General features: G+C 45.7%; 1 protein-coding gene across 1 annotated transcript; it reads right to left on the minus strand.

Moving 5' to 3' along the window:
• Positions 1-1,259: 1,259 nt before the first annotated feature.
• On the minus strand, positions 1,260-3,770 carry LOC135984258 (uncharacterized). The gene is made up of 2 exons (XM_065599030.1): positions 2,824-3,770; positions 1,260-1,829 (listed from the first exon to the last, which is right to left on the minus strand). Exons 1-2 carry the CDS (start codon positions 3,398-3,400, stop codon positions 1,354-1,356), a joined length of 1,053 nt encoding a protein of 350 aa, XP_065455102.1. The 5' UTR covers positions 3,401-3,770; the 3' UTR covers positions 1,260-1,353.
• Positions 3,771-17,001: the final 13,231 nt, after the last annotated feature.

Raw genomic sequence — 17,001 nt, forward strand, 5'->3', positions numbered from 1 at the left:
CCAGTACATTAACAGAAAGGGCTACTTTTCCATGGTGCTGTAAGCACTGGTGGACCACAGGGGACGTTTTACCAACATCTACGTCGGATGGCCGGGCGAGGTTTATGACGCTCGTGTTTTCAGGAACTCTGGTCTGTTTAGACGGCTGCAGCAAGGTATTTACTTCCCGGACCACAAAATAACTGTTGGGGATGTGGAGATGCTTATAGTCATCCTCGGGGACCCAGCCTACCCGCTAATGCCCTGGCTCATGAAGCCCTATACTGGCGCCCTGGACAGTGAAAAAGAACTCTTCAACTACCGACTGAGCAAGTGCAGAATGGTGGTGGAGTGTGCTTTTGGCCGTCTCAAGGGGAGATGGAGAAGCTTACTGACTCGCTGTGATCTCAGCGAAACCAATATCCCCATTGTTATAGCAGCTTGCTGTGTGCTCCACAATCTCTGTGAGAGCAAGGGGGAGACCTTTATGGCGGGGTGGGAGGTTGAGGCAAATAGCCTGGCTTCTGATTACGCACAGCCAGACAGCCGGGCGATTAGAAGAGACCAGTGGGATGCGCTGTGCATCCGGGAGGCTTTGAAAGCTAGGTTCCTGAGTGAGCAGGGTAACCTGTGACTTTTAAGTTTGTGTACAGAGAAGCTGAACCTGCCCCCGTTTCTTTACCCAGTTAATGTTGACTATCCTCTCCAGTTACATACCCCCTTCACCCCCTTCCAACACACATTTAGAAATAAAATCACTTCTACTTTGTTAATGAACACCGTTGTCTTTATTACTGTTTTCGCGGGAATGTTTTAAAACTGGGACGCAGACTGTGGTGGGGAGCGGGTGTAGTGTAGTGACGCAAAGGAAGCTTCTAAACTCAAGGATTGACAGGCTCCGCTGTGGTGGGCTGGTTGTTTCAACGGAGCCTGTCACCCTTCCTGATCGGGACTGTGTGTATGGGGGGGCTATGTGACTTTGTGGCAGGGGGAGGACGGTTACAGATCCCCTGCTGCGTGGCTCTGTGATCCAGGATAAGGACCGCCGCTTAAGATCTGTAACTGCCCTCCCCCGCCACAAAGTCACAGAGCAACCCACCCCCCACCACATAACATGAAAACCACCTCACAGACTGACCAGGGTAACTAGTCACTGCACTGTGTATGTGCCCTGCTGCTGTACCTGCCCCCGCCTATGTACCCTGCCAAAGGTGACTGTCCTGTCCAATTACCAACCCCCTTTCCCCTCCTCCTCCAAAAGAACATGATGGAAACAGTAGTTAACAGAAACGTATTTTTTATTATCAACTACACATGGAACTGGGAGGTGAAACTTGGACGGGGGCTTGTGTCAGGCGGGAAGGAAAGAACTTGTCAAATTTTGGGGAATGAGAGCCTTCTACTACTAGAGCTCTCTGCAGGGGTGGAGTGAGAGTTAGCACGGACTCTGCCGCCCCTCCTTCTTTGGACTTTGGGTGAGGTGGGTATGGGACTTGGTGGCGGGGGAGGGCGGTTAGAGATAGACTGCAGCGGGGCTCTGTCCTCCTGCCTCCGTTCCTGCAGAACATCCACAAGGCGCCGGAGCGTGTCCGTTTGCTCCCTCAGTAGTCCAAGCAGCGTTTGAGTCGCCTGCTGGTCTTCCTGCCGCCACCTCTCCTCCCGATCCATGTTTGCTTGGTGCATTTGGGACAAGTTCTCCCGCCACTGGGTCTGCTGTGCTGCCTGGGCTCGGGAGCAGGCCATAAGCTCCGAGAACATGTCCGCCCGTGTCCTCTTCTTCCTACGCCTAATCTGCGCTAGCCTCTGGGAGTGTGATGCCAGGCTAGGTTGTGAGACAGTTGCAGATGTGGCTGTGGGAATGGGAAAAAGGGAGTGAATTCCTCAGAAAGATAAATGTAGTTGTGAACAAAGAACATAGTCTTTCTCTGTGAACAAGACCATGCACAGCACCTATCACATGCGCACTCAGCACAAGGTCGAATTCTCGGCCTTCGCATTCAGTGCCTGGGGTCTTGCACAGCACATTTGAGAAGCGGGGCAGGACAACGGAATTTCTGTTGCAGGCAGACATGGTAAGCCGTAGACTTGTGGCAGCTTAAAACTTTAATATTAGAAATGGCCTCATTTCACATTGAAAGCAATGTCAGTCCCTGCTGCCAGCAATCCGGCAAGCAGGAACTCTGCCCCTGTCCCACCCCCTCGCGGCTGTCCCCGGGAACGATCCCTGTAGGCTGCCACTCTCCCGCCTCCACCGCGTGGCTGCAAACCAGCGGTTACAGTTCTGTAAAGGAACGGGCAAGCAGTCCCAACACTAACATTCCCCTACCTAATTCAAGGCAGGTTACCATGAGCAACATCACCCTCATGAGGATCTCTGACAGCGAGAAAGAGAGAATGCTCCGGGAAAGCCTCCAAAGACCAGGGCCGTATGCCGCCCTGCTGTGCAGAGCAATGATTCCCGAGTACTTGATTGTCTCATGGCGCGGCAACGTGTCGTACTACGGAGGACCCAATAAGGCCGCTCTCCCCAGGAACCTGATGCAACGGCTTTCCAATTACCTCCAGGAGAGCTTCATCGAGATGTCACAGGAGGATTTCTGCTCTATCCCCGGACATATAGACCACATTTTACTCTAGCTGCACTAGCAGTGACTAAACAGTAGAGCGGCTTGGGCAGGACAATCATGCAAAACCGGACATTGTTAGATTTTTTTTCAATAGTTGCACTGCCCATGACTGAACCGTTCAGCGCCTAGGGCAAACTAATCATGAGAAACCCATTTTTGTTATTGTTAATATTCCTGTTCTGTTAAAAATAAATGTTTAGATGTTTACAACACTTACTGGCTGATCCTTCCCCAGATTCTGTGTCCGGGGTAACGGCTGGGGACGGTTGGTAGGGGATCTCTGTAAGGGTGATGAAGAGATCCTGGCTGTCGGGGAAATCAGCGTTGTGAGCGCTGTCGACTGCCTCGTCCTCCTCATCTCCTTCCTCATCTTCCCCGTCCGCTAACATGTCCGAGGAACCGGCCGTGGACAATATCCCATCCTCAGAGTCCACGGTCAGTGATGGGGTAGTGGTGGCGGCCGCACCTAGGATGGAATGCAGTGCCTCGTAGAAACGGGATGTCTGGGGATGGGATCCGGAGCGTCCGTTTGCCTCTTTGGTCTTCTGGTAGCCTTGTCTCAGCTCCTTGATTTTCACGCGGCACTGCGTTGCATCCCGGCTGTATCCTCTCTCTGACATGTCTTTAGAGATCTTCTCGTAGATCTTTGCATTCCGTTTCTTGGAGCGCAGCTCGGAAAGCACGGACTCATCGCCCCACACAGCGATCAGATCCAAGACTTCCCGATCAGTCCATGCTGGGGCCCTCTTTCTATTCTGAGATTGCACGGCCATCACTGCTGGAGAGCTCTGCATCGTTGCCAGTGCTGCTGAGCTCGCCACGATGTCCAGACAGGAAATGAGATTCAAACTGGCCAGACAGGAAAAGGAATTCAAATTCAACTTTTCCCGGGGCTTTTCCTGTGTGGCTGGTCAGAGCATCCGAGCTCGTACTGCTGTCCAGAGCGTCAACAGAGTGGTGCACTGTGGGATAGCTCCCGGAGCTATTAGCGTCGATTCCATCCACACCTAGCCTAATTCGACATGGCCATGTCAAATTTAGCGCTACTCCCCTCGTCGGGGAGGAGTACAGAAGTCGAATTAAAGAGACCTTTATGTCGAACTAAATAGCTTCGCGGTGTGGACGGGTGCAGGGTTAATTCGATGTAACGGCGCTAACTTCGACATAAACGCCTAGTGTAGACCAGGCCTAAGCTGGGCCTCTTAGAAAACTTCATTTTGGAGATATCTCTTCAATGCTAATTAACATTGTCTGACGCAATTGCAGCTGTAAACATGTTATAACCTCTTAGTAGCAGGAGTGTCAAAACAGTTACATTCTATCAACTTCTTCCATTGCCCATTCAAAACATTAGTCTGACAATTGAATTACAATGAAAAAGACTCAAAATATTTCTTTTTTACTCTCTATAAAGAAAAATACATTCCTGAAATCCAATCCTGCCTGGCTGAGTCAGGGTACAGTTTGCACTGGCCTGGAGAGGAGCAAGATTGGCCCTTGCAGATATAGGTCTTGTCTACACAGTATGGCAAATCACATTAGAGAGGTGTGATTTGTAAACCACTCTAACTGCCCTGCGTAGACCCCGCTGACATGCTCCAAAAGGTACCTAGTTTGTGTTGTGAACACACCTGCAGGGTCTACATGGGGCAGTTACAGCACAGCATTTCAGAGTGCTTTACAAATCACACCTCTCTAATGCACTTTGCTACACCGTATAGGCAAGTCGTTATTCTTTTATTCTTTAAATTTACAGCCAAAATGGAAGGCAAATGAGCAGCTGAAAAACTACATCTCTGTACTTTCTTTTGAAGTTGCAACCAAGGAATTCTTTCACTTCACCTTTCTTCAAATGCACATTCTGGTCAGGTATGTTTTAAATTAGAAAGTAATTAGTCGGTGTTTAGAAGATATCTAAACAGAGCTGGTGAAGTACATCTGCATACTAATGAGATGGTATCATAAGTCTTTGTAGCCAGAAGCAGGATTTAGAATATAGTGATGTCAAAAATGTCTAGATCTGAGTCTGTCAGGCACTTGGCCTGGGAGGAGAAAATCCCAGAGGGAGGAATGTAATCTTGCATTTGATTGAACAAGCGTATGATTCAAAAACAGTAGGAACATTACTAATGTAGTACTGTGAAGGGAAGAACAATGGCCTGGCAGTGGTGATTGTTTTTGTGTTGTACCTCTATGTGAGGTATGTATAGAAAACTAATAACGGAAAAGCTGTGTTATCCGGCACTTCACCAACCGGAAAGCTCTATAAACTGGCATTTCTGATCTTCATTGAAAGTCCGTTTTATAGTCCACTTGGCGCGGGGCCGGCAGGGGGTAGGGCCGTGGGAGGGGGTGCAGAGCACGGGCTCTGGGAGTGAGTTTTGGGTGCGGGAGGAGGTTTAGGGCGTGGCAGGCCGGTCTGCGTGTCAGCGCTCGGGGCGGGGCAGGGTGGGTCAGTGTGCAAAGCCTTCTGCCCCGCCTCCGCCTAGGAGCAGCCAGGACAGGGCGCCGATTGCGGGGAGCCACCTGAGGTGAGTGCCCCCCAGATCTAGCACCCCGCATCCCCTCTTACACCCAAACTCCCTCCCAAAGCCCATGTCCTGCACCCCATCCCACACCTCAACCCCCAGCCCCGCACCCCCTCCCACACTCAAACTCCCTCTCAGTTAACTGGCATTTTTCACTTACCAGCACCCCCCCATTTCCCCAACATGCTGAATAAAACAGCTTTTACTGTATACAGAAAAATAAGCTCCCAAGTATTATTGATTAGATCAGGACAGGGTCTGTTTGAAAGACAGCGTGCTGCTCATACTATGGAAAGTTGTAAAACAAAATGTAAGGATTAATACAATATATTTAATAGATTTTTCAGATTGGTCAAAGAATGAGTAGTTTGCTTTAGTCCTCCCTCTGGTGAAAGAGGATTGGACTCTGCTTCTTCTTTATTGTCACCACCTGAGTTTGCTGGAGAGGGTCACCAAAGAATAATTCAAAGCACTCCTGGCCTAAGAGCAAGAGGCCAAGGTTAGCATTCGAACTCCAGTATTTCACATGGTAGCCAATGCATTGCCCAGTAGCTAGAACACTGGATCAGTCTTGCTTAAGAAGCTTTAAGGAAAAAATGTGTATTTTTTTACATTATACATTTCTAGGGATTTAGGGCTTAAGAAAGAAGAAATGAAGAATCAGTATTAGTTACATATTATTTTAGAATGGTCGTAAAGAAATATGTGGTTGGAAATTTGAAATAGATTCACAAAAGTAAGTCATAAAACTGATTATTAATCTTAATAAATGAAAAATTGGTTGTGTTTTGAACAATATGTTATTACTCACTAGCCCTATCCTCAAACTGGAAGCAGGACTCCAGGAGATCATGTAGGTGCAGAACTCCCTTATGGAAAAGTCTTATAGATTTTAACATGGATGAAGTCCATGGGGTTCTATAGAAACATAATAAGAGTTCTTTAGCAATTACTCTTTAAAAAAACCCTATAGAACATATTATAGAGTAATATCCTTCAATAGGATTATTTTAACTATCCTATCTAATTGTATAGAATTGGTATAATTTCTCTATTCAGTTCTATAGGGTGGTTCAAAAGAGCTATGAAAAAGTTGCTATTTTCTATTAAATTCTCTGTAGGACTTTATAAACAAAAGCCATATCCACCGATACACCCTGCAGAGTAGTGCACTGAGCTGGGCGGGGATGGGACATAAATGGACGGAGGAAGTGGCAGGGCCTGGGACAGAGGATCTGCTACTGTGCAGATTCCCCTTCATGGACAGGCTTTTCAGCCGCTCTGTGGCTTAGGATGGGGATTAAACCTACCCAGCTACTAAGGTCAGGTGCTGTGTTGAAGGGATGCCCTGATGAGCTTGATGCAAACAAAACAAATGTTTTGCCCTATATGACAAAATGGTGAACATGTTTTTAATTGACTTGGGTCCTGGGAAATCTCACTGATGCTTCCTTCTCATTCATCTTATTCTCTTTCACTACAGCCAGTGGCCAGGGAGGCCAGTCGTGCTCTGGCTTAGCCTATTAGTGGAGCTATTTCTCAGAGTCTGCTACTGTCAGAGGAAAATGCATGATGCAATATAAAGCATTTGAACTCGACTGCAAATCAATATCAAATGTTGACACCTTTTGCTATTCAGTACTCACCGGGCGGCAGAGAGAATGATTTACATTACCAGCTTAAACATTTATGAAAAACGATAAAAGTAATAGAAGACAGACTGGTTATACATGAATTACAGTTTGATAGTACTGGGGACCTAATCCCAGGCTTCATGCTGCCACAGTAACTAATTCATTAAAAAAGCTTTCCTGGATCCCTGGTGTACTTTTCATGACAATGAGGTGAGTATTTTTGTTGTTGTTTTTTGTTTTCCCAAATGAGTGAGCACAGAAGGGAGCTTTTGCAGAATTCCTTTTCTGTTTTGATTATTTTGTTTATCAAAAAGGACTTTGTCAAATTAATGCCTTTTTAAAAGGTAGAAATGCCAGCTCATGCTAACATGCTATAAATGCTTGCAGACTTTGGGCCTATCCCATGTTCTTCACTTGGGCAAAACTCCCACTGGCTTCATTAATTTAAAACTCTTTGAAACACTTTGCTTGAGTGAGGAGTCAAGCCCAGATAAATTGAATCTCATGTAAAACACATAAAATATGTATGTTGCTTTTTTTGTTTGCTTCTAAGTATAACTGATTTGAAATAAATTGAAATCGGGCTCGGTTACCATCTAATAGAGGATAATAGGGAAACACTATGGTCTAATGGACAGTACACAGGAGTGAGAGACAGGGGAATCAGTTTTATTTCCATCTCAGGTACTAATTTACTATGTGACCTTGTTTTCATGCCCCATTTTGCCTGTGTCAAATGGAGATGATATACTTACCCATATTTGTAAAGCACTTTGAAAAATATGAAAAGTACAGTATCAATGCTATGAATTCTTGTTTTGATTTGGTAAGGGATGCTTTGTGGCCCCACATTATGGACTTGCATGGTCCAATAGAAGTGGGGGAATAGTACCTCTATCAATGTGCTTGTGGAGGGAGGGTGCTAGTTGATGTGGTGGTGGAGGGGATGTTCAGGGGATGATGCTTGGGGAGGGGTAGGTGCTTGATTGCATAGCAATGTACTTATGAATGACATGACGACTTACGTAATGGGGGTGTGGTGGGGGATGATTCACAGTGTGGATTCATATAAGGAGGTGAATGAAGTATGGATTGTTGTATTTAACTCTCTAGAGGAATAGTATTTGCTTACTAATTCCCAATTGTTTCTGCTCATTTGTTTAGCTTTATTATTTCAAATACTGATTGTATGATGAGATACAGTAATAGCAATAAGCATTCTTGAGGATATAAAAAGTTTTATTTGTAGATGTGTGTTAAAATAGTACAACAGTCACCCATTGTCAGGCGGGCCAGCTGCCATTAGAACACCCAAACACCAGTTACAAGAGAACATTTCCAAAACAAACAAACAAGTGTGTCAAAAAGTGAAAACATGATAGAACCCCCCTACTGCTGCATGTCACATGGCCCATGTTCTCCTTTCCCTGTTTTACACACACTTGATGCCAGGGGCTGGAGGTATTTACAGGAGAGGGGGTCAAGATGGAGGGCTGCATGGGGTTTAGTTACCCTGCCCAGCTGTCCATAGGACCCGATTGCATGGGCCACCCAGACATGGAGTTTTCCAATCTGTTTCTGGCCTAAGGGTACATCACAGGGTCATCAGGCCATGATATGGGAGAGGCAGCAGGAGCTGGTACCCTTGCAGCCATGATTAAGATGAGACAGTCAAACAGTTCTCTCTGCTGAGCTCTGTCCTCCTCCCTCAGCCGCTGTTCCTGTTCTAGGAGCTGCATAGCAAGTACCTCTCCTGCACTGAAACCCTGTCCTCAAGCTGTGCAGTGAACCTGAGCCTTTCCTCCTGCCTCTTGGATGCTTCTTCTACAGTCTTAAGTCCCTCTGCTTCTGGTACTGGACCTGCTTGTTGACCCTCTCAAAAACTTCAACCATAAGTTCATCACGGAAATGCTTCCTCTTGGAACCGTCCATGAAGGTACATTGGGCCAAGCTTGTACTGCATTGAGGTTGAGCTGTGAAGGTAAAGCAGCCAGTAGAGGTCGAGGGGCATGCAACAGAACAAGAAACAAATAGCTCAGTAGAGGAGCACAGAAATAATTCTTGTGGAATTTAAAGGGCATAAAATGTTACATTTCAAAAAATGAACTGCAATATATTGTGAAAGGGATACTTCAGTCCACAGAATCGCCCTGGACACAGCCAGGTTAATCACAGTTAAAGTAGTGCTGAGATCCTGGTGAGTTAAAAATTCCAAGCTGCTTCTGTTTTATAAGAAATGCATAACTTTTTGGGGGTGCGGTGGATGTGGTCAGTGGCCTTGCTGCAAAAGCATGTTCTGTCCATTCAGGTCTTTCACATTTTGGAGGACATAACTGGCAACGGAAGATGTTATTCCAAGCTGCTGGTGGGGAAAAAACTGAAGCACATGCAGACAAAGTATTTAAAAGTATAGTGACTTAACAGAACATCTATGAGTGGAGTTGTATAGCCTCAGGGTACTGGGTTGCATAGTCCACCACTATTAAAATAAATGGGTATCCTGTGGTGCTCTTTTTCCAAGGAGCTATGTCTGAGGGTCTGACTTGCCTTCTGAGCTCAAAAAGTGTGCTTACTCATGAGAGGGGAACCAAGGGAGCTTTCTCTGTTGGCCTACGGGCTGTCAGCTGACATTCTGGTCATGAAGCACAAAAATTCAGAAAGTCTATATAGACTCTAGGCCAAAAAAACTGGGCTAGAATTTGAACTAGCATCTTCTTCCTCTGAAGGTGCCCCATGAAGGGTATGATGTGGGTCAACCACATAACTTCTTGCTAATGAGGTCTGGGCCTCAGAAGCTGGTTTCAGACTTCCTCGGTCTGATGGTCCTTCTCAAGGCGTTATAAGCAGTTGCCCTGAATTTCAAAGTGTGGGAACAGTTCAGTTTGATGAGGTTGGAAGGTTTCCACATTTACCACCACCATTTGAGTGTATGTTTGGCTCAGCGTATCATCCACTTATTGTTCTCAATGATGATGGAGTACTGGGTTAGGATCTCTGACTCAGGTAAGGGAAGGGCCTCTGGTAGTTGGATGTCCTCTCTCCAGTAATGATGATCTCCCCCACACCTGCAAGGTTTGCTGGTTCAGGTGGAAACTGAGGATAGTGGTAGGAAGGCCATGGTGGCTGGAAAGGGTCCTGAAGTCTCTTTTAATAGCTCTGTAAAATAATTGCAATCTCAACCGATAATAATGGGATAGGTGATAGTTGGGCTAGTCCAATCATCAGGGACTTCATATGTTCACCCACAGTTAGCATCACTTGAATGCAGGGATAAGATTTCACATCCCCATGCACACATGGTAACAGGATGGTGCTTTGGGCCAACTCAGAGTTTGGGACCACAGTGCTCCATACCAGGGTCTGAGCACACCCTGAGTCCATGAGCCCTTCCACTTCTGTTCCATTCCTCCTGATGGGAATGGTCAGCTTTGCAGGTTTTCCTTGTCAAGCTTGGAACCCCAGGTCCAGATTTTCCCCAGGATACACTGCATATAGGGGAAATCTTGGGACCAGTGCCCAGGACAACCACATGCAAAATACCCATCTTGGTCCTTGCTGCTGTGACTAGACCCTCCTCTGGGTACTGAGGAGGCTTCCTCCATGTGGGATCCCCCTAGTTCAGGAATCAGCAATATTCCCTTCTTAAACTCCAGTGGATTGACAATCTCTCAGACTGGGCCCTGGGTCAATAGCTCCGGACATTTGGTCCAGGGTATCTATGGTCCCCTCAATGTCCAGGCCTGAGTCTGGGTGAGGGGAGAGTGGGTTGAAGCCCCTCAAGATGTCTGTTTCCATGGCCCTCTTTATTATTTTGTGGCATGTGGCCTTTAGTCCCAGTGGGTCTCTGGTGGGGCATCATCATGGGGGTCTTGGCCACCGGATAATTTTCCATGAGACAAATGGCATCAGTCGTTGTTTCAGGATGGTTCCATAATACAGTCCCACCCACCCCCACCCCCGAGCAGTTTGCGCAACCTCAGTTAGGTATGGGGCCAGCAAAATGGCCCATTGGTCTAGGGGCCATCAGGCTACTTTGGCCATTCACTTGACGGTCCCAAGAAAGGCCTTAGGATTGTCATCAGGCCCCATCTTGGTAAGCCTTACAGGGGTGGGGACCACTTCTGGGACGAGTCTCACTGGCTCTGTTGTGGCAGATGGCTGTAGTATCATAACCACCTGCTGTATGGGCTGCTACTGTGGTTGTTACTGTTGTGCTCTGGATCACAGATCAACTGCTGCTGCTGGTTGGCCATTTGTTGGAAGAGTTGCTGTTGCTGATGTTGTACATTCTATTCAGCCATCCATTTTAGCAGCTGATCCATCTCCATTAAGCTATAGGAGGAGGGTGTTTCCTTAAGGTTCCCACTTTCCCCTCCCCTCCTGACTCCCTTATGCAGAGATTAGGGCATCTGCCTCTATTCACCCTTTTTTGATAGGGTGCTTAGAGGGCAAGGTAGCCTAGTGGTTAGCATACCTGATTTCCAGCCCCTTGTTTCTCTGACTAGGTGGCAGAGGTGCCTCGTTCCTGACTTAAGCTTGGAATCTTCTGGCCTCTACCCACATCTGGACCTCAGCCCTTATGGTGGTGTGGTAGGGGGACCTGGGTGCTCCCTCTCCACTGAGACCTGTAATGATCTTGGGGTTCATTAAGTAACAAACCAGTGAATGAGAATGGAATACAATTTTAATGAAACAAACTGGAGAGCATCGCTGGTGAACTGCTGCACACAGCCATGCAGTGTTCCCAAGTCCCGCCTTCAGGGCACATTTCCAAATTCCTATGTTCATAATACTGTCCCTTATGAGGGAGCATCTGAAAAATATGATCTTCTACAAACATTTTTCTACATCTTCCCTCTTAAAAACAAATTAACTCTTATATGCATATATTAAAACAGCTAACAACTATCTAATAATACATGCATTAAATTCTTAACCCACGTAGTACACTTCCATAAACCCAATGTGTCAACTACCTAGAGAGGAGAGGTTACCAGCACATCACTCTCGAGTTAATCTTTACCACTCACTTTCCTCAAATAGCCCATCTCCAGGCCAGTTAGCAAGTCTCTATGAGTCTTTCAGGACATTTAATCTCCCGCTGTGATCTTCTCAGTATCAGCCTTTCATTAGAGTCTGAGTTGTTCTCTTGTTCCTTGGCAGTTTCTTCTTTGTGCATTGATGATAAAGTATCAGTCAGATGGGAAATGCCAGAGTCCACATCTACTGTCAATGTGTTGGAACTTTCTTGGATTAGTCGTAGATCCCTTTGATTATGTCAAAATGTGTCCCCCTGGTCTGTCTGGACTATATAAGACTTTGGATGCAGCTGTTCTTTAATGGTACCCCTTTGACCTCAAGTATTAAAGGTGTGATTCCTCAGGCACGCTCTATCACCTGGGTTAAGAGATGGGAGATCACAAGCCCTTTGTCAAAATAATATTTCTGCTTACACTTCTGATTTTCTTTCATCTTCTGTATGGTTTCATTGTTATGAGATTTCAATAAATTATCAGTAATTTGGATATAGAAATAGAAAATAGATCTGATCCTTCTTCCCATTAATAACTGAGCTAGAGAAAAGCCATTCTCCAATGGTGCCAGCAATGCCCCTCTGCCATGTACATTGGCCAAACCGGACAGTCTCTACGCAAAAGAATTAATGGACACAAATCTGACATCAGGAATCAAAATACTCAAAAACCAGTGGGAGAACACTTTAACCTGTCTGGTCATTCAGTGACAGACCTGCGGGTGGCTATATTACAACAGAAAAACTTCAAAAACAGACTCCAACGAGAGACTGCTGAGCTAGAATTGATATGCAAACTAGACACAATCAACTCCGGTTTGAATAAGGACTGGGAATGGCTGAGCCATTACAAACATTGAATCTATCTCCCCTTGTAAGTATTCTCACACTTCTTATCAAACTGTCTGTACTGGGCTAGCTTGATTATCACTTCAAAAGTTTTTTTTTTTTTCTCTTAATTAATTGGCCTCTCAGAGTTGGTAAGACAACTCCCACCTGTTTATGCTCTCTGTATGTGTGTATATATATCTCCTCAATATATGTTCCATTCTATATGCATCCGAAGAAGTGGGCTGTAGTCCACGAAAGCTTATGCTCTAATAAATTTGTTAGTCTCTAAGGTGCCACAAGTACTCCTGTTCTTCTTTTTGCGGATAAAGACTAACACGGCTGCTACTCTGAAACCTTTGGTAAACCAGTAACACTTTATACAGATCATCCCCACTGTCAAAAATCTTTTTCATAATGTTTTTCACTGTCTGCATAGACCTTTCCACGTGTCCATTTGATTGGGGTAATTTGGATTTGATGTTTTTTCATGAAAAACATCTATGGCAAATCTATAAAATCTGCACTGGAAAATTGTGGCCCGTTATTGCTAAAGACTTCACCTGGAATTCCATATATGGAGAAGATTCCCTTCATGCCTGATATCACAGACCTACTATTAGTACTGTGTAGTGTGCAAATTTCTGGATACAGAGAATAATAATTTGCGACTATTAAATCATCCGTTGATTTCCAGGTAAATAAGTCAGTGCCTACCTTCTCGTAAGGCCTTTGTGGGACTTGATGAGATCTCAGTGGCTCTGCTTGTTGGCATGGCTTGTATTTCAAGCATGAAAAGCAGTTTCTTACCACATTAGCAATGTCATGATTGATCCGCGGCCAATACAGCACTTCTCATGCTCGTCGTTTGCGTGTCTCAATTTCTAAATGACCCTCATGGATCTTCTGTGGCATTTCTTTTTGGAGGCTCATTGGAAGTACAACCTTACTGCCCTTGAAAATCACTCCATCTATCACCGTAAGTTCATGTCTGCAGTTCCAATAGACTCTTATACTTGGACAGCAGCTGCTTACTTCATCAGACTACCCTTTAATAATCACTCCAATGATTCATCTTCCTCCGTTTCCTCTTATTTGTTGCAGTTTCCTGTTAGCTATGGGAATTGACTTTACAATCAGATCTACGTAGGCTTGCATCTCTGTATGTAAAGTCTTCTCTGATTTTGTGGGAGCCACTGCTCTGGAAAGTGCATCTTCAGTGAACATGAATTTGTCGGGCACATAGGTCACAACCAAATCATACTTTTGCACTTTATCATTATTCTTTGAATCCTTAAGGTACAATCATTTAGTGGTTTGCTAAATAATGCTTTCAGGGGCTTGTGGTCCATTTCAACTTCCACTGTCTGTCCATAAATATACTGATTGAATCTCTCAGAGGCAAACAATATTCCTAAAAGCTTCTTTTCGGTCTGTGCGTATCTGGTTTCTGCCTCAGTCAGTCAGTGATTTGGATGCATATGCCACTGGTTGCCAACAATCTTCATGTTTCTGTGAAACCACTGCACCTAACCCAGACTGTGAAGCATCTGCTGAGATTTTAATAGGCCTTCCTGGTGCATAGAACTTCAACATTGGTTCTTCTATCAGTTGTTGTTTTAAACCTTCCCATGATTTCTCTTGTTCTGCACCCCAATACCATTCATTTTTATTCTCAAAGCTACTGCTTTGGTAGATTAGGTATGGATTTTCCAAGATAATTAATCATTCCCAGGAACCATTGGACCTTTCTTTGACTGAGGACGTGGCATCATTTCAAGACCCAACCCCTGGCCCTGTGGGAAGCAACATAGGCACAGTCCTCCTGGCAGTGAGCCTAAGTCTGCTGCTCTGGGCTACTTCTTACCTATGTCCTTTCAGTTTGGGGCATGGGCCCTATAGTCCAAACAGTCTGTAGTGTCTCACCTGGAGTAGCACCCTCTTGTGAACCTTTTGCCGCATCCTGCCTTGGCCTCAGGGTCCCCAGACAGGGGTGGATGTAAGGTTGGATGGGCCTAGCCCCACAATGTCCTTAAGGTCCAATAGTAATGTTCCCTCGCTGCTGGGTGTTCCCCAGTCTCCTCAACCATCTCTCTTAGTCAGAGACTTGGTGCTGCTCTCCTAGAGGTTGTCTCAGTTGTCAGACTTGTCATGAAGCTTCCATCATGTAGAGAGGCAGAGCAGCCTTCTGCCTCTTTGCCAGTCAGCCCTGAACTGAGGCAGATTTTCTCCTTTTCTTCCCCCCCTCAAAGCCTGGCATTGGCTTTAGGTGTAGTGGGATGGGGCTAGCTGGGCCTATAGGGTCTCTTTAACCCCTTTTCTGCTGGTGTTAGGTTTCTTTGCTATATCATAAGTGCCGTATAGTGATAGACTCGGAGACCTCAATCTATTTAGCTTAAGAGGAGGTTGAGGGGTGACTTGATTACAGACTATAAGTACCTACATGAGAAACAAATATTTAATGAAGGACTCTTCATCTAGTAGAAAAATTATAACATAATCCAATGGCTGGAAGTAGGAGCTAGACAAATTCAGTCTGGGTGTAAAGCATAAATTTGTAAGGGCAAGAGTAATTAACCACTGGAACAGTTTACCAAGGGCAATGGTGGAGTCTTCATCACTGGCAATTTTTAAATCAAGATTGGATGTTTTTCTAAAAGCTATGCTCTAGGAATTATTTTGGGGAAGTTCTATGGCCTGTGTCATGCAGTAGGTCAGCCTAGATGATTACAATGGTCCCTTCTGGCATTGGAATCTATTAATCTAATGAGGCTCTTGTAGGCTGCGGTAGCTGGTTTCTCTCTCTCTCTCTCTCTCTCTCTCTCTCTCACACACACACACACACACACACACACACACACACACACACACACACACACACACACACACACACACACACACACACACACACACACACACACCAGCAGGTCTGGCTCCTAGGCAGGGAGGCCATGGGGCCTCGCGCACTGTTCCTACCCCGAGCACTGGCTCCGCACTCCCATTGGCAGGTTCCCAGCCAATGGGAGCTGGGGGGGCAGTGCCCATGGGTGAGAGCCATGCAGAGCTGCTTGAGCACCTCCACCTAGGAGCTGGACGTGCTGCTGGCCGCTTCCGGGGCGCAGTGCGGTCCACAGTGCCAGGACAGGTGGGAAGCCTGCCTCTGCACTCTGGCTGGGAGCCACTGGAGGTAAGCCCACACCCCAACCCCGTGCCCAATCCCCTGCCCCAGCTCTGAGACCCCCCCAAACCCAGAGCCCCCTCCTGCACTCCAAACCCCTCCTCCTCAGCCCCACCCCAGAATCTGCACCCCCAACCTAGAGTCCTGCCCCCCTTCCACAACCACCCCCAACCCCTGCCCCAGCCCAAAGCCCACTTCCACACCCTGAACCCCTCATTCCCAGCCTCAACCTGCAGCCCTCACCCCCACACCCCAACCCTCTGCCCCAGCCCTGAACCCCGTCCCACACTCAAAACCCCTCATTACCAGCGCCATTGGAGTGTGGGCATCAACAATTTTCTTCAACTGGGTCACCAGAATAAAAGTTTGAAAACCAGAACTGCAAATCCCATAAGCCTGCTAAAGTTTCTCATTCTACAGTGTGCTTGCATATAATTCTTTGTGGTCAAGCAAGTCACAGAGGGGTTAATCTCTAGCTCAGTCATAATTGTATGGTCTCATTATTTCCATTCTTCGGCCACTTTCTGGTTTTCTGTAATGTTTTGCATTTTAAATTCTTCATTGATTTATATTATTCTTCATGGGCTTGGATCTTCATCTTATTTTATCTCCTGTTCCCTTATACTGCAACACTGAAACACAAACTGGAGATGGCAGAAATCAGAGCCTTTGAGTGTGCTCCAAGACTGGGCATTTTTATGTTATTACATCAACTCCTTCTGTCTCTGTTTAAAAGTAGGTTAAGAATCTGTTTCCTTGATTATTTTAATTGGCTTAAGTGAGCTTTGAATTCATTTGATCATATACCACTTTGTAATGTGTATCCAGAATGACACTATTAATATATATTTATGAATGTCAGCTAGATATGGAAGGAAGGAAGGCATGTTTTGGCCTAAGACATTGATTTAAGAAATTGTCTAAGCAGAATTAATTCACGTGAAGAAAAATATTTCCCATATAATGCTTCCAAGGTCAGTGTTTGTATGTTCTCTCATCTGTTATGTAAATTCTGGTAGTGCAACTTTCAGCTACCTAAGTGGCTTTAATTAGTGCAGCTGAGATTTTAGTAACTTTTAATTTTTACTTTATTGAAACAATAAAACATACCCCTGGATGAAAGATTTTCCAATTTTTCTGTATTCTATATTCTCTCCCTTTTTTGTACAATTACTGTAGAGACCCTCTTATCCAA

The sequence above is a fragment of the Chrysemys picta genome, chromosome 6 (assembly GCF_011386835.1).
Source record: "Chrysemys picta bellii isolate R12L10 chromosome 6, ASM1138683v2, whole genome shotgun sequence".
In the NCBI taxonomy this organism is placed as follows: Eukaryota; Metazoa; Chordata; order Testudines; family Emydidae; genus Chrysemys; species Chrysemys picta.

What these genes read in the sequence shown, in the direction of transcription:
- LOC135984258 (XM_065599030.1), bottom strand. Translation starts at nt 3,400, where the DNA reads ATGCAGAGCTCTCCAGCAGTGATGGCCGTGCAATCTCAGAATAGAAAG. An exon ending in ATCTGGGGAAGGATCAGCCA is followed by an intron (nt 1,830 to 2,823) that starts GTAAGTGTTGTA and finishes CCATTCCCACAG; the next exon opens with CCACATCTGCAACTGTCTCA.